The following is a 22,542-nucleotide window of genomic DNA, read 5'->3' on the forward strand; positions in this document are numbered from 1 at the left end:
CTTGGCGCTCTACTCTTACCCTTAGGTTTTACTATTGAAGGTTGTAAGTGACGTTTGCTGAAGCGGCTTGAGTCAGATTCCGTCGTAAGTGTAGATTCTGGAGTAAAGAAATATCAGTTTACATCATGAATGAGTTAGTAGAAATCAGGACGTCTTTTCAGATTTAGACTCCACTGCACTCCATTTCTTATTACAGTGGATCATGACGCCTATCATGATTATACATGGCTTTGGCTACTTGCTCTTTTTTTTCTATAGCAAGCTGCAAAATGTTACAAGTTTTGCGCGGCAGGACGTATGAGGACGAGGTTGACAAAATAACTGGGAAAACGTAAGTGTATTTTTTTAGTTTTTCTGTAAGATGAAAAATTATCTCTCTATATTTATTTGATTCAACTGGCATGAACATACACCAGTGGATTCTTATAAATGTTTTCATATTGGCTCGAAATAGCCCAAGTCAAAGATTCTCCCAACCACACAACAAAACACGGAAGTAATCTGAACCGATTGGTTAATTTTCCAAACAAACAACCAGTTGGTTAATTCTTTCTCCTCAACGACTTGTATATATACGGTGGCGCGCAGTGTGATTGATGCATCCATCCATCCATCCACATCCAACAGCCAGCAGCCAAGTGCCTTCCTATATTGGAGGAGTGTGAATCTCTCCACCCCTTCCCGATTCCCCATCCATCAGCTGGATTGGTAGAGTGAGCCGTTGACCGCAACGCGCGAGTCTTGGATTCCTGATTCGAGTTCGCCGTGGCGGAAGAGAGTTGATCCGATATGTCGGGCGGTGGCGGCGTGGTGTGCCCGCCGCCGGAGCTGGGTTTCGGCGGGCAGTACTACTCGGTGGTGGACGGGGTCTGCAGCCGCGACGAGAGCTTCTTCGGCGGCAAGCCGGTGCTGACGCAGGCCGTCGGGTACGCCGTCGTCCTCGGCTTCGGCGCCTTCTTCGCGCTCTTCACTTCCTTCCTGGTAATACAGTATTTTTTGATCACTTGTCATCATCAGGTAGAGAGATTAATTAGCGGATCGGAATTGACTGACGAAAACGAGAAAATGATGGTAGGTGTGGCTGGAGAAACGCTACGTCGGCGGGTCGCAGCTGCAGACGTCGGAGTGGTTCAACACCGCCGGCCGGAGCGTGAAGACGGGGCTGATCGCCAGCGTGATCGTGTCGCAGTGGACGTGGGCGGCGACCATCCTGCAGAGCTCCAACGTGGCGTGGCAGTACGGCGTGAGCGGGCCCTTCTGGTACGCCAGCGGCGCCACCGTGCAGGTGCTCCTCTTCGGGGTCATGGCCATCGAGATCAAGCGCAAGGCGCCCAACGCGCACACCGTCTGCGAGATCGTCAGGGCCCGGTGGGGCGCCCGCGCGCACCTCGTCTTCCTCGCCTTCTGCCTCGCCACCAACGTCATCGTCACCGCCATGCTGCTGCTCGGCGGCTCCGCCGTCGTGCACGCGCTCACCGGCGTCAACGTCTACGCCGCCAGCTTCCTCATCCCGCTCGGCGTCATCGTGTACACGCTCGCCGGCGGGCTCAAGGCCACTTTCCTCGCCAGCTACATCCACTCCGTCGTCGTGCACGCCGTGCTCCTCGTCTTCGTCTTCCTCGTCTACACCTCCAGCAGCAGCCTCGGCAGCCCCAAGGTGGTGTACGAGCGCCTCCTGGTTGTCGCCAGCGCCGCCAGGGACTGCTCCGGCGACCTCTCGCGCTCTGGTCAGTCTTGCGGCCCCGTCCACGGCAACCTCAAGGGTTCCTACCTCACCATGCTCAGCTCCGGCGGCCTCGTCTTCGGCATCATCAACATCGTCGGCAATTTCGGCACCGTCTTCGTCGACAACGTAAGTGACAGTCTTCCTTAATTGTCCCTCCCGCGCTCCGGTCCGGCGGTGTGCTGGTTTGCTTGATCGATCGCGCATTGGAATTGGATCAATTGCAGGGGTACTGGATGAGCGCGATCGCCGCTCGGCCGTCGTCGACGCACAAGGGGTACCTGCTGGGCGGCCTGGTGTGGTTCGCGGTGCCATTCTCGCTGGCAACATCGCTCGGCCTCGGCGCGCTCGTCCTCGACCTCCCCATCACCGCGGCGGAGGCGGCAAAGGGCCTCGTCCCGCCGGCCACCGCCACCGCGCTCATGGGCAAGCCCGGCTCCGTCCTCCTCCTCACGATGCTCTTCATGGCCGTCACCTCCGCTGGCTCCGCAGAGCTCGTCGCCGTCTCCTCCCTCTTCACCTACGACATCTACCGCACCTACGTCAACCCGGGCGCCTCCGGTAAGCAGATCCTCCTCGTGTCCAGGGCCGTCATCCTCGCCTTCGGATGCTCCATGGGCGTCCTGGCCGTCGTCCTCAACCTCGTGGGCGTGTCCCTCGGGTGGATGTACCTGGCCATGGGCGTCCTCGTGGGCTCCGCCGTCATCCCCATCGCTCTGCTGCTGCTCTGGAGCAAGGCCAACGCCTTCGGCGCCATGCTCGGCACCATCAGCGGCTGCGTCCTCGGCGTGATCGTCTGGCTCACGGTGGCCAAGGTGCAGTACGGCCGCGTCAACCTGGACACCACCGGCCGGAACGCGCCCATGCTGGCGGGCAACCTGGTGTCCATACTGCTGGGCGGGGCCGTGCACGGCGTGTGCAGCCTGGTGTCGCCGCAGAACTACGACTGGGAGAGCAGCAGGCGGATCACGACGGTGGAGAGCGTGGCCGCCGAAGACGACGACGAGCTCCAGGAGGCGAAGCTGGTGCACGCCAAGCGGTGGATCGTCAAGTGGGGCCTGGTGTTCACGGTCGTGATCGTGGTGCTGTGGCCGGCGCTGTCGGTGCCGGCGGGGAGGTTCAGCCTGGGGTACTTCACGCTGTGGGCGGCGATCGCGATCGCGTGGGGCACGGTGGGCTCGGCGGTGATCATCCTGATGCCGCTGGTGGAGAGCTGGGACACCATCAGCATGGTGTGCGCGGGGATGCTGACCAACGACATCGTGTACCAGCGCCTCGACGACGTGAACCTGCGGCTCAGGGCCATCATGGGGGCCATGCCCGAGGCCGAGAAGCGCTACCAGCAGCTGCAGCGGAAGGATGAGGTGGAGATGCACCCCGCCGGCACCCACCCGGCCGACGACAGCGACCACCTTTTGGAGAACTAAAATGTTCGATGTGTGTATCATGTATGTACATGGACGCGTTCATTTCCACTCACAAAAGGTGTAGCCACTTTCACGGGACAGTGCACATCTTTACACACGCGAAGAAAAATATTATAAACTTCAGTGACCCGACGTGATACGGGTGCGCGTGCTTGGGTATATAAATGTGCGTGTCTCGTGTGTCTATGGCCGTGGAGCTTTGCTACACGCACGGAGAGATTTCACGGATGTTTACAGGGCGTGCTGATGTGGAAAGATGTGATTGGAAAGAAAAGGTGAAGCGGACCCCATTCTCATTAAAATCAGGGGGAAAGATTAACAATCAGACTAGGCATAATGGATAGTAACATAGAGTAGTAACATGTGTCATTGTGGGTAGTCTAAGATGGAAGGAGTCCGTCGTAGCCCGTAAAGATCCGTGTGTGTAGTATTTTCGATGGCCGTGCCCTAAAAAAAAGCAATTCTTTCATGCACGAAAGGTGCATGCATCAGCCGTCCACTCAGCTAGGAACTTGCAGACCAGCTAATGTATTCATATGTATGTATATTTTTATATGTATATTTTATTTAAAAAGGTTTTCGCCCCGCTTTATATATGAAGCAACGATCAACAATAACTTGATACAAACACACGTCATCATAACATACGCACACACCCAAAGCATGATACATAGGCGCAGGCGCCGATAGCAGCAACACTACCCCTAGCACTACAAGAGCAACCGGGAACATGCCACCGCGAAGAAATGGAGCCGCATACGACGAACCGTGGGCTCCAAGGCGGCACCTTCAGGAAGGATACAACACTGGAGCACCGCCACCGCCTGATCCCAGGATCAGAGTTTCCCCTGGAGTCGCACGACAGGCAGTGAGAGCCACGACGACGCCTTCAAGAAGGGAAGAAGCTTCGTCACCGTTGGTCCGTCTGAAGATAGAACATGTTTTCACCCCGGCCAACACTCGACGCCACTGAACGCTACACCCCCGCTACCATGCCGCCCACATGGCCATGGCCACCGGGCTCTGAAGGAAATATGCCCTAGAGGCAATAATAAAGATGTTATTTATATTTCCTTATATCATGATAAATGTTTATTATTCATGTTAGAATTGTATTAACCGGAAACTTAGTACATGTGTGAATACATAGACAAACAGAGTGTCCTTAGTATGCCTCTACTTGACTAGCTCGTTAATCAAAGATGGTTAAGTTTCCTAGCCATGGACATGTGTTGTCATTTGATGAACGGAATCACATCATTAGAGAATGATGTGATGGACAAGACCCATCCGTTAGCTTAGCATAATGATCGTTGAGTTTTATTGCTACTGCTTTCTTTATGACTTATACATGTTCCTCTGACTATGAGATTATGCAACTCTCGAATACCGGAGGAACACCTTGTGTGCTATCAAATGTCACAACGTAACTGGGTGATTATAAAGATACTCTACAGGTGTCTCCAGCGGTGTTTGTTGAGTTGACATAGATCGAGATTAGGATTTGTCACTCCGTCTATCGGAGAGGTATCTCTGGGCCCTCTCGGTAATGCACATCACTATAAGCCTTGCAAGCAATGTGACTAATGAGTTAGTTGCAGGATGATGCATTACGGAACGAGTAAAGAGACTTGACGGTAACGAGATTGAACTAGGTATTGAGATACCGACGATCGAATCTCGGGCAAGTAACATACCGATGACAAAGGGAACAACGTATATCTTTATGCGGTTTGACCGATAAAGATCTTCGTAGAATATGTAGGAACCAATATGAGCATCCAGGTTCCGTTATTGGTTATTCACTGGAGATGAGTCTCGGTCATGTCTACATAGTTCTCGAACCCGTAGGGACCGCACGCTTAACGTTCTGTGACGATTTGTACTATGAGTTATGTGATTTTATGACCGAAGTTTGTTTGGAGTCCCGGATGAGATCGGGGACATGACGAGGAGTCTCGAAATGGTTGAGACGTAAAGATCGATATATTGAAAGGCTATATTCGGACATCGGAAAGGTTCCGAGTGATTCGGATATTTTTCAAAGTACCGGAGAGTTACGGGAATTCGTATTGGGCCTTAATGGGCCATACGGGAAAGGAGAGAAAGGCCTCAAGGGTGGCCGCGCCCCTTCCCCATGGACTGGCCCGAATTGGACTAGGGAAAGGGGATGCCCCCTTCCTTCCTTCTCATTCTCCCTTCCCTTTTTCCTATTCCATGTGGGAGGTGGAATCCTAATAGGACTAGGGAGTCCTAGTAGGACTCCACACTTTGGGCGCGCCCTATGAGGGCCGGCCTCCTCCTCCCTCCATCCTTAAAATACGTGGCCAGGGGGCACCCCATAGACACACAAGTTGATCATTGATCTCTTAGCCGTGTGCGGTGCCCCCCTCCATCATAATTCATCTCGGTCATATCGTAGTGGTGCTTAGGCAAAGTCCTGTTCCAGTAGCATCATCATCGCCGTCATCACGTCGACATGCTGACGAAGCCCTCCCTCAACACTCTGCTGGATCGTGAGTTCGTGGGACGTCACCGAGCCGAACGTGTGCAGATCGCGGAGGTGTTGTACTTTCGGTACTAGGATCGGTCGATCGTGAAGACGTACGACTACATCAACCGCGTTGTCATAATGCTTCCGCTTACAGTCTACAAGGGTACGTAGACAACACTCTCCCCTTTTGTTGCTATGCATCACCATGATCTTGCGTGTGCGTAGGATTTTTTTTGAAATTACTACGTTCCCCAACAGCATCACCAAACCACGGGCTCTGCCCATGAGCACTGCGCTACCACCACCAGGGCCGCCGCCCCGGCATCCAAGACCTTGCCACCACATCACCCGAGATCCACCGCTACCCCCAACAAAGAGATGAGCGGAAAGGTCCCGCCTTTCACACCCCTAGGCAGCCCCCCAGCACCAAGACTCAATAGGCCTGCCAAAATTGGCCTCCATTGACCCGTCTAGCAGCACCAGACACGAGACGAACTTGGTCCTATGGCACCGTGTGCTAGATGAGGTCGGTCCTACTGCACCGTGTGCGAGACGAGCTCGGTCTTGCTACACCGTGCGCGAGACGATGTCGGCCCTACTGCATCGGGCGTGAGACGAGCTATGGACCGCAACTAGGAGAAGGACAACCCTTCGACGAAAGTAACGCCCGGATGACAAGGAGAGGAATCGAAGCCCGACACAAGTCTACTACGAACGAGCCAACGCCGGAACATGCCGGTCGCCACCGTAGTTGACCTGCCAAGCTGCCATGGAGCCACCCACGACCGGGGGCAGCAGCCACACCGGGCCACTGCCCAACCCATGCCGCCTGGCCAGCTTGAAGTGCTGGAGTCACCGGGCATGCACAACCACCAGCACAGTCGGCCACCACAAACACCAACTGACCCCCATCAGGAGGCCAAGACCATGCCGCCGGTGACTAGCCTCCACCAGGTGCTCAGACGAGCACCCGCCACCACCTCGCGCCGCCAGCCGGCCCCGTGGCACTAGAGCCGGGTGGATCTGGCCGGACGCCCACCCACGCGCCTCCACCTATGTCGAAATCGAGGGCAGCCACTGCACCCCGCACGAGGCCATGACCGCTGATACGTCTCCAACGTATCTATAATTTTTTATTGTTTCATGCTATATTATATTCTGTTTTGGACATTATTGGGCTTTATTATACACTTTTATATTATTTTTGGGACTAACCTATTAATCGGAGGCCCAGCCCAGAATTGCTGTTTTTTTTTGCCTATTTTAGGGTTTCGCAAAAAAAGAATATCAAACGGAGTCCAAACGGAATGAAACCTTCGGGAACGTGATTTTTGGAACGAACATGATCCAGAGGACTTGAACCCTACGTCAAGACATCAACCAGGAGGACGGGAGGTAGGGGGCGTGCCTACCCCCCCTGGGCGCGCCCTCCACCCTCGTGGGCCCCATGTTGCTCCACTGACGTACTCCTTCCTCCTATATATACCTACGTACCCCCAAACTACCAGATACGGAGCCAAAATCCTAATTCCACCGCCGTAACTTTATGTATCCATGAGATCCCATCTTGGGGCCTTTTCCGGAGCTTCGCTGGAGGGGGCATCGATCACGGAGGACTTCTACATCAACACCATAGCCTCTCCGATGAAGTGTGAGTAGTTTACCTCAGACCTTCGGGTCCATAGTTATTAGCTAGATGGCTTCTTCTCTCTTTTTGGATCTCAATACAAAGTTCTCCCCCTGTCTTGTGGAGATCTATTCGATGTAATCTTCTTTTGCGGTGTGTTTGTTGAGACCGATGAATTGTGGGTTTATGATCAAGTTTATCTATGAAAAATATTTGAATCTTCTCTGCATTCTTTTATGTATGATTGGTTATCTTTGCAAGTCTCTTCGAATTATCATTTTGGTTTGGCCTACTAGATTGATCTTTCTTGCAATGGGAGAAGTTCTTAGCTTTGGGTTCAATCTTGCGGTGTCCTTTCCCAGTGACAATAGGGGCAGCAAGGCACGTATTGTATTGTTGCCATCGAGGATAACAAGATGGGTTTTATATCATATTGCATGAGTTTATCCCTCTACATCATGTCATCTTGCTTAAAGCGTTACTCTGTTCTTATGAACTTAATACTCTAGATGCATGCTGGATAGCGGTCGATGTGTGGAGTAATAGTAGTAGATGCAGGCAGGAGTCGGTCTACTTGTCTCGGACGTGATGCCTATATACATGATCATACCTAGATATTCTCATAACTATGCTCAATTCTGTCAATTGCTCAACAGTAATTTGTTTACCCACCGTGAATACTTATGCTCTTGAGAGAAGCCACTAGTGAAACCTATGGCCCCCGGGTCTATCTTTCATCATATTAATCTTTCAACACCTAGTTATTTCCTTTGCCATTTATTTTACTTTGCATCTTTTATTTCTCTTTATCATAAAAATACCAAAAATATTATCTTATCATATCTATCAGATCTCACTCTCGTAAGTGACAGTGTAGGGATTGACAACCCCTTATCGCGTTGGTTGCGAGGATTTATTTGTTTGTGTAGGTGCGAGGGACTCGTGCATGGCCTCCTACTGGATTGATACCTTGGTTCTCAAAAACTGAGGGAAATACTTACGCTACTTTGCTGCATCACCCTTTCCTCTTCAAGGGAAAACCAACGCAAGTGCTCAAGAGGTAGCAAGAAGGATTTTTGGCGCGTTGCCGGGGAGGTTCGCGCAAAAGTCAACATACCAAGTACCCATCACAAACCCTTATCTCCCGAATTACATTATTTGCCATTTGCCTCTCATTTTCCTCTCCCCCACTTCACCCTTGCCGTTTTATTCGCCCTTCTTCTGTTCGTCTTTTTGTTTGCTTTTTCTTACTTAGCTTGTTTGCTCGTTTGGTTGGAATAGTTGTTTATCTATTACTAAACAGAGAACCTAAGATCTATGGATCTTCATCCACTTGCTAATCTTTTTAAGAGATCCAATTATGATGAACCAATTTCTAGTGAGTTTTGTGCACTAGATTATCTTTATGAAGTTTTGCTTGAAATTTGTGAATCTGAAAATTATGATGAAGTACTTTATGGAGTGATTCACGATGGATCTTTGAATAGAAAGCATGATTGCAATGATGATAGTATAAATTCTATTAATGTCAACTGTGCTTATAATATGCAAAACCCTAAGCTTGGGGATGCTAGTTTTGCTATGTCCTCTACTTGTTGCAATGATCATGATTGGGGTGATTCTTCTTTTGATCTTGAAAATTTATTTAAGCCCCATGATGAATATGAGATTGATAATAATGTTTGCAATAATATTGAAAGTGAGTTTGGAAGAGTGTCAACTTTAGATCCCACATATTTGGAGAATGTTCAATCTTATGAGGTTTTTGATAAAAGTGGGTTTGAAGAGGTCATGACTTTAGTTAATATTAATCCCACTATTTTGGAAGAGTGTCAACTTTGCATGCATGTGAATCATGTTGAAAATATTTTATGTGATAGCTATTTTGTTGAATTTGATTATGATCCTACATGTAATTATTATGAGAGAGGAAAATATGGTGGTAGAAATTTTCATGTTGCTAAATTACCTCTCGTTATGTTGAGATTGCTATTGTTTCTTTCCGCTTCTTTGCATATGCTAGTTTTTGCTTGCCTTGATAATTTGTTTGCCTATAAAATGCCTATGCATAGAAAGTATGTTAGACTTAAGCGTGTTTGTCACATGTTTTATGATGCTCTCTTTGTGCTTTAATTTTTGTCTTTTCATGTGAGCATCATTAAAATTGTCAATGCCTAGCTATAAGGCTTTAAAGAAAAGCGCTTGTTGGGAGACAACTCAATATTTATCCTTGCTGTTATTCAATAAATAATTTATCTAGTCTCAGTTTCGGTTGTGTTTTTTGTGTTTAATTAGTATTTGTGCCAAGTAGAACCATTGGGAAGACTTGGGGAAAGTCTTTTTAATCTTGCTGTAAAAAAACAGAAACTTTAACACTCACGAGAACTGCTGCCATTTTTATTTGAAAAGTGCTATTTAGTTAATTCTTTTTGCAGATGATTAATAGAGAAATTCCTCACGTCCAAAAATTTATTTTAGAATTTTTGGGGTTCCATATCTTGCGTTAGCTACAGATTACTACAGACTGTTCTGTTTTTGACAGATTTTGTTTTTCGTATGTTGTTTGCTTATTTTAATGAACTTCTCTATGGTTTATAAACTATTTTACTAGCCATAGATTCATTGCCAGGACACACTGCCAGGATGAGTAGATAGATCACCACACTCACTGAGTGGCCAAATTAGTGATCAAACCAGGAAGAGTTAGGAGCTGAGCTTTGGGGTTTAGTATTAAGTCACTAAGGTAATGATGCTCAAGAAAATTCAGCTCCAAAAGATCAAAGAATAATACACTTCCTGTACAAAGAGCATTTGTTGGTCAGAATGTAAATGATTTTCCCTAGCAAAATTGGGTCACATGACCACATGATATTTTTGCATAGGGTGATGATGCACTGTCCAAAGGATGTGTGGGAATTTTCTCAGGTTTTTGGAGACAAGAAACAAAGGGGTTGCTTTGGAAGTAAAGTGAAAATATTCCATTTTCAGGGTGAAAATGAATATTTTCCTTAGAAGAAAAATATTCCAAAGCAATATGATGATGAATGAGAGGTCAAGAGACATTGCAAAAGGTGAGGAGAGTCACTTGGGTGAAAATCAAAAAAATGCCCAAGTGCTAAGTCCAAATGAATCAACTCAAAACTCAGTTTTAAAGCAAATGGCAAATGAAAAGCATGGTGGCAAAAACAAGGGTGTCACATAGGGTCCGCACGCTTAACGTTCGATAACGATATAGTATTATATGAGTTATGTGATTTGGTGACCGAATGTTGTTCGGAGTCCCGGATGAGATCACAGACATGATGAGGAGTCTCGAAATGGTCGAAAGGTGAAGATTGATATATAGGATGATGGTATTCGGACACCCGAGTGTTTCGGAGGTTACCGGGTACTTATCGGGTCACCGGAAGAGGTTCCGGTTACCCCCGACAAAAGATATGGGTCTTATGAGCCAAGAGGGGAGAGACACCAGCCACAAGGGGCTGGTGCGCCCCCCATATGGGCCAGCCTAGGAGGAGAAGGAAAGGGGGGAAGAGAAAAGAAAGTGTGGATTAGGATTCCCACTTCCTTCCCTCTCCCCCCTCTTTCCTCCCCCTCGGTTATATATGGCAGGGGGCGCCTTGGGAGGGACTCCAAGTAGGATTCCTCCTACTTGGGTGCCTCCTATGGCTGCTCCTCCCTCCCTTCCACCTATATATATGTGGGAGGGGGCGTCTAGCACACACCAGATCAATTGTTAGCCGTGCGCCCCCCCTCCTCCACCGTTTACACCTCCGCTCATATTTTCGTAGTTCTTAGGCGAAGCCCAGCGGGGATCACTTCACGATCAGCGTCATCACGCCGTCGTGCTGACGGAACTCATCTACTACCTCGACGTCTTGCTGGATCAAGAAGGCGAGGGACGTCACTGAGCTGAACGTGTGCAAAATGCGGAGGTGCCGTGCGTTTGGTACTTGATCGGTTGAAGCACAAAGAAGTTCGACTACATCAACCGCGTTGTGAAACGCTTCTGCTTACGGTCTACGAGGGTATGTGGATACACTCTCCCCCTCGTTGCTATGCATCTTCATGGATAGATCATTGCGTGTGCGTATAATTTTTTTTGTTTTCCATGCAACAATTCCCATCAAATCTTGGATTATTTCATGAACCAATTTACGCCCAACCCATCACAAATACCAAACAGTTATGCCGATCATCTCACGAGCATTCTTGATCCGCAAAATAGATAGATCATGGCCAGACAACATGAGTAAGAACTCCAGATCAGCTTAAAAGCTCGATCAACCTCACATGCTCTTCTAACAATTTCATCAAAACTCAACCTTCTTCAAACCCTCTTTACTTTATTACAAAGAAACTGAAACAATAAATGCTTTGTACATTCCGCCCCGTAGAAAGAAGAGTGGCATTGAGGCGAAACTTTCAGATGTCTATTAGCGGGTGTTACATGACGCAGAAGAGTACCATGCAGTGTATGCCAAGTAAAAATCTTGACCTTGGCCGGACATGAATGCTTCCAAACCTCACGCCAAATAGGATTAACATTAATTTGTCCCATACCATTAGTATGGCGAATTTTCCTCCCATGTTGATGATCCCACTAGAGGGTGACACACACTTTGCCGTGCTGTCCTTCAAAGTTAAGACATTTTTTATTAAGCCTCCACCTTTTTAATGTGTTTTTACACTGGTGGTTGCGGTTGGTTGCTTTGTAGTATGATTCGGCTAAATTGGGCATTCGGTATTAGCTGAAACAGATTTTTAAATTTTGGTGAATAGAACTGTTAACAAAAAATAACATTCAAATATTGAAACCAAATGTTCGGTTAACCGGCTAAATCGGTTCAGTACTTATTTGTTACCAAAAAGGATCACTCAGACTCAGATGAATACGTGCAACCCACCCTCTTATGTAGATCAGCTCTCCTTTCCTTCTTCGTAACAAGAAGAGGTGGGACTAACAATGTGCACGCATATGGTACAGTCAAGGCTCCTACTCCTGTCCTCACCATCCAAGTAAAGAAATTTAGGCTTTGCGTGGGCTCATGTCCTAAGGCTACATGTCTAGCACATCTGACCACCTACGAAAAAAACCATGTAAAAACAAGACGCACAGCCCACAGTAACCTCTCGATTCACCGGATCGCTCCAATTCCCGGTAGCTTAGTATCTCTAGTATTCAACAAGATAAGCAGACTGAACCGAAAACAGATTATTTTTTGTGAAATTCCAAGCGACAAAGTCAATCATAACATGTTGGGGAAGTGGAATTGCAAGAATTCGGTGAGCATCAATTAGCCAAAATGTCTGCATGATTAGAATCCCCGAAACTCACCTTTTGATGTATAGTAAACTTGTTTCTTAGTGTCATATTTTAAGGTAGTGCTGGAGTGCTATTAGGCGTTCTTTTTTTAACGGAAAAGGCGTCCAAGGCGCCAAATTGTATTCATCTTCAAGAGTAATACAAAGAGACACGCTTGGCCGTGATAAAAGAAGACAGAGCTCGGAACATAGTGTGAATCTAAACATGTGGAGATGAACAAAGTTGGAAGAAACAGGAACCTAAAAAAATAAGTTCTTGAAGAATAACAGAGCAACAAGAGGCTGCTGGAGAGAGAACTAGCGAAATCTTTAGCTAGAGAGGATAGAAACCAGCAAGTCTTAGAATGATCCTTGAATGAAGAATATGTATTTGGTCGCCTGCAATGTCCTGAATAGGCAACACTTTGAGCTCCATGGAGAAAGCCTTCGTGAATATCCTAAAAAAAATCAAAACTAGGGAAGGCTTGGATCTTGAATGTGATGTTTGTGTTCCTGTGTAATGTCTCTTCTGAAGCACCTTGAACCCTAGGTACAAAGTGATCCGTGTGCACTCTAAGTGTTAAAGTAACAAAAACCATCTTTTTTTAGAACAGTAACGAAAACCATCTAGGAGTCTGGAGGTGAAAGTTTTAGAAAGCGAGACCTGCAACTGACATATTTTTTTAGGGGTAATGACAACGAACGAACGGCCAGTGAGATTTCATGGCCCAAATAAGGTGCTTTACGGCCCAACATCAAAGAGCACAAGTAGGCCTCTTCTCTTTCTCTCTGCGGGCCCATTTCTCATTTTCTTTCTCACAACCATTTTTCCACCGAGCGATCGATTGAGCTATCAGGGGCGTATAGGTTCTACGTATACTTTTTTGGCAGGAAATCAAGGTAGATGTTCTGAAATGAAATGTAAATTGTGGAATCACACACCATGCTCTTTCAACACAATTTCAATTGCTTATTGGATTCTGCAGTTCTTATAGTTGTTGTCTTGTACTCCCTCCGTCCCATAATACAACAGGTGGCTGGATTTGGCGTGGACCTTCATGCATCTTCACACGACCTCTTCGGTGTGGGTTGGGTCGATGATCGCATAAGGCGAAGTCGGAGTCGTTTTCTCAACGTTTAAGGATGGCGATGACGCTTTTAGGGGAGGAGTGATAGCGATGACGCATGCGTGTTGTCTCGACGATACCCTCTTTGAAGTTGTGTGTGGGGATCTTATGTGTGCCGCTCAGCGGTTGTGATAGTTTTTGCTTGGTTCTCCATAATTAACTGAGTAATAACTAGGTAATCTGGTTTTCGGTCAGTTTTTCCAATTAACTGAGCAACTCTTTTAGCTAACACCAATCTTACATCTTACATTCTTAAGAAGTTGATCCCCACTACTAGCAATTCTCCCAACATGCAACCTATCCAACTCAGCATCCTGCCACATCATCAATTATTTTTCCATTTAACTAATTTCGTCGCTATATTTTCAGACTTAAGTTGCCACCGAAGCCTAATGGTCTTGACTCGCAACAGGAAAAAAGCCCAAACGTCATGCTTAGAAGAAGAACAGCCGCCCTGCCCCCACAGGTTCGGCTCGGGTGCAGGGGTCATCGCACCTTTTATTGTGCAGGCCCAATCAGTGGCTGCCACGTATGCTTGTAGGCCTAATAATTAATTAATCAATTAATGATTTCATCCTTCAACTAACCCTTTCGTCCTGAACTATTGATGCTCCGTACAGTTTCACGCTCCGTGCAATCTCATGCTCTTTAACGCTCGACGAAACAATTGGTAGCGCACGGTGACGTACTCCGATCAAGACGAACTCCGCCGGCCTTGCACATAGTCACCCCAACCATTCATGTCTACAATGTTGTATTTCTTCGATGGTCATGTGCTCAGGGGCATGCAGCCCATGCAGGCACTCGTGCAGGCTGTTAACCTGGCACACACTCTTTGACGTTATCAATCAAATGGATCATCACTTCATCAGGTTGTTTTCTCGTTGCACCCGACTACAGTCAACCATGGGCAACTTCTGATCATCCGTCGGCAGGATCGTCTTGGAGAGGACAGCAAGCGGGTTAGCAAGGACATCCTCGCCGTGATCCTCACACGGTCCTTGATAATGCATTCGCCGTAGTCGATGGGCAATGGAGACTTAGTTGCAACGGAGTTGTACTTAGATGTCCAGCAGAGTAGGGAAGAGAAACAATAAATATCGAATTTATTTTTGTAGAACAGCAAACATCGAACTAGTTGAAGAAAAGCATTAATTAAATTCGGCCTACAAGAACACGTGGCATGCAGCGATTGGGCCTGCACAATAATCGGTGCGGTGATCCCTGCACCTGAGCTGAACCCTGCCCCCACCCCCTCCATGCGTTCCGTTCGTCCTCCTCTCTCTCTCTCTCTCTCCTTAAATAAAGGATCAGTCTTTTTCGTCCCCCCTGCAATAGTGCGCCGCCTAAGAAGAGATCTCCCATCTTCCTGTGCGTCCTCTGTCACGGTCGCCAGTCCGCAGCGCATCCGGTGGCTCTCGCGGCTCTCTCAGACTGTAGTTTCATTGATGGTGAGAATCGATCTGGTGCTCTGTAACGTCATTGAATCGGCTGTGGTGTTGCTTCTTTACATTTGTTCCTCCTATCTCTTGTGCCTTGATTGAAATCTGAGCACATCGGTGAGCCATCCCTTTTGGTTTTCTACATTTACTGGTATTTCTCTCCAACATGAGCTGAATTTTTGATTCGTAAGTTGCAGTCGACATGCTGGTAGGTCGCCTACTGGTAGCTAGCGCAATGAAGATGGATAAGACGAATCTGGAGCCCTTGATGTCCGCCCGTGCCTCTTCCTCTTTACTCATGGGCAAATTTTAACATGGTCCCTCTTACCTCCTTTTTTTACATGTGAGGTAAGAAGGTAAGAGTCAATCAAGCCATTCATTGATGAGATTAATGGCTAAGATCTATTTTATACTCTTACCTCTCATGTGAAAAGAGGGGGTAAGAGGGACCATGTTAAAACTGCTCTTACTCATGAGGTTAGTCCAGATTCCCCCTAATTCCAATCCTCCCCTATTGCCTTGCTGCTTTACTGCCACAATAACCTGCAAATGAGTTGTTAATATTTATGTGATGTCTCATGAGTTAGTTCACAAAATGACTGAATACATCCACTTTTATGGAACAACCATGCAGAAAAAATTGTTGCATTCCCTTCGCATCTTACCTTGAATTTCTGTTGGCTCAAGTGAATGCGCATCCAAATCAAAACATTATTTGGACTAAGCTAAAACATGCACCTGAATCTGAATCCTATCTAGTTTGAGTCAAAACATGCCCTTTATAAGATTCTTGCAGAACTAATTTAGACTTGAGGTGACTATTTTTATTCCTACAGATCTATTAGACTTGAGGTGGGCTTTTTTATTCTTGCACATGGTTGTTTGTTAATGGTAAATTCTGCAACATTTCAACAAACTGTATAGAGGGAAGTCACCTGATTGCTTGACATATCTTCACATGGAATTATGTGTTCACCAACTTATATATTATCATGAATTTAGCTTATTTGTTATGCAGATAGTCATCTCAAGGCGTTCCACATGTAGTATTACATATTAATCTTATTTTTTTCTTCAACTCTATTGTTTCAGTCTATTGTTTGTTGCTATGCATTGATTAAAGGTTGATTGGTGAATAGTGGCCTCTCCCTCTCTCCCTCCCTCCCTCTCGTGCTCATCTTTGCTGGAAAGTAAACATATTTTCTCTACGCCTGAGTAAGATCCAATTATACAATCGATACCTCTCTTGCTTGCTTATTATTTGCATCCATGTTTTCTTAGTAAGTGTGATTCATCGTGAACCTGGATACAACTGCATGTATATTTTCTCTTAGATAATAGGCTATTTTATACATACACTTACTTTATGGGAGGTCTAAGATATTTGATTATGAAGATGCAGGTGAAAGATGCTACATGTTCTTGGTATCCATGGAGTCAGACAGTATCGCTGGATCAACTTACATTCACGTGGTGTGGTCATCAGATATAGCAAGCAAGCAAGTTAGCAAGTTGGTACGTACATTTAACTAAAAGTAGGCATTCTGACCCAATTTCGGTGTTTTCTATTGTTTTCTTTATTTCCGAACCATATTCTTATATGGTTTAGTTTGGTAGAAGTGTGAGTTCTTAACTGTTTCTTTTGCTGTTCCCAGTGACCGACCGTTGTGCTATACACAGATGTCATGATAGACAATCATTTATTCGTCTTCTATTTCAGATTCATGTTGCTTGGCTAAGATATAACGTGTTTTCTGGTTAAGCTACTAAACCAAAACTAGATTGAAAGGCTTTGTCTCCATTACTCTTTAACTTGTGATAATGACTGGATTTTCTCAACAAATTGGTTTATCTATTATTCAGTGGATCAGCATAAGTAGATGCATATGAAATATATGCATGTATTTGTAACACAAGTAAGACTTTAATGCCTCATTTTCTTTTTTCAAAATAAGAACATTTCTGCATGTATACCTTTTTCCTCTAATTGTAAGTCATTTTAAGGTTATGCACAATTAGACCTTATATGGTATGCTAATGTATATCTACATGTACTTCTATTATTGATATTATGTTTGAATTATATTTATTAATATTCAGTCCAAATTGTTTGCACTATGAATGCCGCAGCAACGCGTGGGTTATCATCTAGTATAAATAAAGAATGAGTTCATTACATGTAACACCCCGAATGTGTATTTCAACTCTTGCCATTTTTGGCTCTAAGTTATGATATTCCCTTGTGGTTGGGTTTTGTCTTCGTTTTGCATTTTGTCCATGTCATCATGTCATATCATGTCATCATGTGCATCGCATTTGCATACGTGTTCGTCTCATGCATCCGAGCATTTTCCCCGTTGTCCGTTTTGCATTCCGCCACTCCTACGTCCTCCGGCGCCCCCTTTTGCCTCTTTTCATGTGCGGGTGTTAAACTTTCTCGGAGTGGACCGATATTTGCCAAGCGGCCTTGGTACACCACCGGTAGACCGCCTGTCAAGTTTCGTGCCATTTGGAGTTCGTTTGATACTCCAACGATTAACTGGGAAACCGTAAAGGCCTCGTGTGTGTGGCAGCCCAACACCCCTTCAAAGTGGCCCAAAAACCCATCCAAACCCCCTCCATACTCTCGGCCATTCGATCGTATGGCCGAAAACCGCACTTCATTTGGACTCTCCTAGCTCCCTCTACCTATAAATATGTGCCCCTCCCGGATTTTCATGCAGTCTAACCCTAGCACCACTCTCTCTCCGCGTCGGACACGTCCGGACTGTTGGGGAACGTAGTAATTTCAAAATTTTCCTACGCACACGCAAGATCATGTGATGCATAGCAACGAGAGGGGAGAGTGTTGTCTACGTACCCAACGCAGACCGACTACGGAAGCGCTGACACGACGTAGAGGAAGTAGTCGTACGTCTTCACGATCCAACCGATCAAGCACCGAAACTACGGCACCTCCGAGTTCGAGCACACGTTCAGCTCGATGACGATCCTCGGACTCCGATCCAGCAAAGTGTCGGGGAGGAGTTCCGTCAGCACGACAGCGTGGTGACGATCTTGATGTGCTACAGCAGCAGGGCTTCGCCTAAACTCCGCTACAGTATTATCGAGGAATATGGTGGCAGGGGGCACCGCACACGGCTAAGGAATAGATCACGTGGATCAACTTGTGTGTGTAGGGGTGCCCCCTGCCCCCATATATAAAGGATCCAAGGGGGAGGGCTGGCCGGCCAAGGAGGAGGGCGCAGGAGAGTCCTACTCCCTCTGTGAGTAGGATCCCCCCCCCCAATCCTAGTCGAAATAGGATTCGCGGAGGGGGAAAAGAGGAGGAGGGGACCGGCCACCTCTCCTAGTCCTAATAGGACTAGGGGAAGGGGGGCGCGCAGCTCATCTAGGGCAGCCCCTTCTCTTTTCCACTAAGGCCCACTATGGCCCATATAGCTCCCGGGGGGTTCCGGTAACCCTCCCGGTACTCCGGTAAAATCCCGATTTCACCCGGAACACTTCCGATATCCAAACATAGGCTTCCAATATATCAATCTTTACGTCTCGACCATTTCGAGACTCCTCGTCATGTCCGTGATCACATTCGGGACTCCGAACAACCTTTGGTACATCAAAATGCATAAACTCATAATATAACTGTCATCGTAACCTTAAGCGTGCGGACCCTACGGGTTCGAGAACAATGTAGACATGACCGAGACACGTCTCCGGTCAATAACCAATAGCGGGACCTGGATGGCCATATTGGCTCCTACATATTCTACGAAGATCTTTATCGGTCAGACTGCATAACAACATACGTTGTTCCCTTTGTCATCGGTATGTTACTTGCTCGAGATTCGATCGTCGGTACCCAATACCTAGTTCAATGTCGTTACCGGCAAGTCTCTTTACTCGTTCCGTAATACATCATCTCACAACTAACATATTAGTTGTAATGCTTGCAAGGCTTATGTGATGTATATTACCGAGAGGGCCCAGAGATACCTCTCCGACAATTGGAGTGACAAAACCTAATCTCGAAATATGCCAACCCAACATGTACCATTGGAGACACCTGTAGTACTCCTTTATAATCACCCAGTTACGTTGTGACGTTTGGTAGTACCCAAAGTGTTCCTCCGGTAAACGGGAGTTGCATAATCTCATAGTTATAGGAACATGTATAAGTCATGAAGAAAGCAATGGCAACATACTAAACGATCGGGTGCTAAGCTAATGGAATGGGTCATGTCAATCAGATCATTCAACTAATGATGTGACCTTGTTAATCAAATAACAACTCATTGTTCATGGTTAGGAAACATAACCATCTTTGATTAACGAGCTAGTCAAGTAGAGGCATACTAGTGACACTTTGTTTGTCTATGTATTCACACATGTATTATGTTTCCGGTTAATACAATTCTAGCATGAATAATAAACATTTATCATGATTATAAGGAAATAAATAATAAGTTTATTATTGCCTCTAGGGCATATTTCCTTCAGTCTCCCACTTGCACTAGAGTCAATAATCTAGATTACACTGTAATGATTCTAACACCCATGGAGCCTTGGTGCTGATCATGTTTTGCTCATGGAAGAGGCTTAGTCAACGGGTCTACAACATTCAGATCCGTATGTATCTTGCAAATCTCTATGTCTCCCACCTGGACTAGATCCCGGATGGAGTTGAAGCGTCTCTTGATGTGCTTGGTCCTTTTGTGAAATCTGGATTCCTTTGCCAAGGCAATTGCACCAGTATTGTCACAGAAGATTTTCATTGGACCCGATGCACTAGGTATGACACCTAGATCGGATATGAACTCCTTCATCCAGACTCCTTCATTTGCTACTTCCGAAGCAGCTATGTACTCCGCTTCACATGTAGATCCCGCTACGACGCTTTGTTTAGAACTGCACCAACTGACAGCTCCACCGTTTAATGTAAACACGTATCCGGTTTGCGATTTAGAATCGTCCGGATCAGTGTCAAAGCTTGCATCAATGTAACCTTTTACGGTGAGCTCTTTGTCACCTCCATATACGAGAAACATATCCCTAGTCCTTTTCAGGTATTTCAGGATGTTCTTGACCGCTGTCCAGTGATCCACTCCTGGATTACTTTGGTACCTCCCTGCTAAACTTATAGCAAGGCACACATCAGGTCTGGTACACAGCATTGCATACATGATAGAGCCTATGGCTGAAGCATAGGGAACATCTTTCATTTTCTCTCTATCTTCTGCAGTGGTCGGGCATTGAGTCTTACTCAACTTCACACCTTGTAACACAGGCAAGAACCCTTTCTTTGCTTGATCCATTTTGAACTTCTTCAAAACTTTGTCAAGGTATGTGCTTTGTGAAAGTCCAATTAAGCATCTTGATCTATCTCTATAGATCTTAATGCCTAATATGTAAGCAGCTTCATCGAGGTCTTTCATTGAAAAACTCTTATTCAAGTATCCCTTTATGCTATCCAGAAATTCTATATCATTTCCAGTTAGTAATATGTCATCCACATATAATATCAGAAATGCTACAGAGCTCCCACTCACTTTCTTGTAAATACAGGCTTCTCCGAAAGTCTGTATAAAACCAAATGCTTTGATCACACTATCAAAGCGTTTATTCCAACTCCGAGATGCTTGCACCAGTCCATAAATGGATCGCTGGAGCTTGCACACTTTGTTAGCTCCCTTTGGATCGACAAAACCTTCCGGTTGCATCATATACAACTCTTCTTCCAGAAATCCATTCAAGAATGCAGTTTTGACATCCATCTGCCAGATTTCATAATCATAAAATGCGGCAATCGCTAACATGATTCGGACAGACTTAAGCATCGCTACAGGTGAGAAAGTCTCATCGTAGTCAACCCCTTGAACTTGTCGAAAACCTTTTGCGACAAGTCGAGCTTTATAGACAATAACATTACCGTCAGCGTCAGTCTTTTTCTTGAAGATCCGTTTATTCTCAATTGCTTGCCGATCATCGGGCAAGTCAACCAAAGTCCATACTTTGTTCTCATACATGGATCCCATCTCAAATTTCATGGCTTCAAGTCACTTTGCGGAATTTGGGCTCACCATCGCTTCTTCATAGTTCATAGGTTCATCATGATCTAGTAGCATGACTTCCAGAACTGGATTACCGTACCACTCTGGTGCGGATCTTATTCTGGTTGATCTACGAGGTTCAGTAGCATCTTGTTCTGAAGTTTCATGATCATTATCATTAACCTCCTCACTTATTGGTGTAGGTGTCGCAGAAACAGTTTTCTGTGATGTACTACTTTCCAACAAGGGAGCAGGTACAGTTACCTCGTCAAGTTCTACTTTCCTCCCACTCACTTCTTTCGAGAGAAACTCCTTCTCAAGAAAGTTTCCGAATTTAGCAACAAAAGTCTTGCCTTCGGATCTGTGATAGAAGGTGTATCCAATAGTTTCCTTTGGATATCCTATGAAGACACATTTCTCCGATTTGGGTTCGAGCTTATCAGGTTGAAGCTTTTTCACATAAGCATCGCAGCCCCAAACTTTCCAAAACGACAACTTTGGTTTCTTGCCAAACCATAGTTCATAAGGCGTCGTCTCAACGGATTTTGATGGTGCCCTGTTTAACGTGAATGCGGCCGTCTCTAGAGCATAACCCCAAAATGATAGCGGTAAATCAGTAAGAGACATCATAGATCGCACCATATCTAGTAAAGTACGATTACGACGTTCGGACACACCATTACGCTGTGGTGTTTCGGGTGGCGTGAGTTGCGAAACTATTCCACAGTTTTTCAAATGTACACCAAACTCGTAACTCAAATATTCTCCTCCACGATCAGATCGTAGAAACTTTATTTTCTTGTTACGATGATTTTCAACTTCACTCTGAAATTCTTTGAACTTTTCAAATGTTTTAGACTTATGTTTCATTAAGTAGATATACCCATATCTGCCTAAATCATCTGTGAAGGTGAGAAAATAATGATATCCACCACGAGCCTCAATATTCATCGGACCACATACATCTGTATATATGATTTCCAACAAATCTGTTGCTCTCTCCATAGTACCGGAGAACGGTGTTTTAGTCATCTTGCCCATGAGGCACGGTTCGCAAGTACCAAGCGATTCATAATTAAGTGGTTCCAAAAGTCCATCAGCATGGAGTTTCTTCATGCGCTTTACACCGATATGACCTAAACGGCAGTGCCACAAATAAGTTGCACCATCATTATCAACTCTGCATCTTTTGGCTTCAACATTATGAATGTGTGTATCACTACTCTCGAGATTCAATAAGAATAGACCACTCTTCAAGGGTGCGTGACCATAAAAGATATTATTCATATAAATAGAACAACCATTATTCTCTGATTTAAATGAATAACCGTCTCGCATCAAACAAGATCCA

General features: G+C 45.9%; 1 protein-coding gene across 1 annotated transcript; it reads left to right on the forward strand.

The window, feature by feature from the left end:
* The first annotated feature begins 594 nt into the window (after positions 1-594).
* Positions 595-3,308, forward strand: LOC123050950 (urea-proton symporter DUR3). The gene is made up of 3 exons (XM_044473673.1): positions 595-981; positions 1,076-1,852; positions 1,951-3,308. Exons 1-3 carry the CDS (start codon positions 790-792, stop codon positions 3,148-3,150), a joined length of 2,169 nt encoding a protein of 722 aa, XP_044329608.1. The 5' UTR covers positions 595-789; the 3' UTR covers positions 3,151-3,308.
* The last annotated feature ends 19,234 nt before the right edge of the window (positions 3,309-22,542 follow it).

The sequence above is a fragment of the Triticum aestivum genome, chromosome 1A (assembly GCF_018294505.1).
Source record: "Triticum aestivum cultivar Chinese Spring chromosome 1A, IWGSC CS RefSeq v2.1, whole genome shotgun sequence".
NCBI lineage: Eukaryota > Viridiplantae > Streptophyta > Magnoliopsida > Poales > Poaceae > Triticum > Triticum aestivum.

What these genes read in the sequence shown, in the direction of transcription:
- LOC123050950 (XM_044473673.1), top strand. Translation starts at nt 790, where the DNA reads ATGTCGGGCGGTGGCGGCGTGGTGTGCCCGCCGCCGGAGCTGGGTTTC. An exon ending in CGCTCTTCACTTCCTTCCTG is followed by an intron (nt 982 to 1,075) that starts GTAATACAGTAT and finishes AAATGATGGTAG; the next exon opens with GTGTGGCTGGAGAAACGCTA. An exon ending in GCACCGTCTTCGTCGACAAC is followed by an intron (nt 1,853 to 1,950) that starts GTAAGTGACAGT and finishes GATCAATTGCAG; the next exon opens with GGGTACTGGATGAGCGCGAT.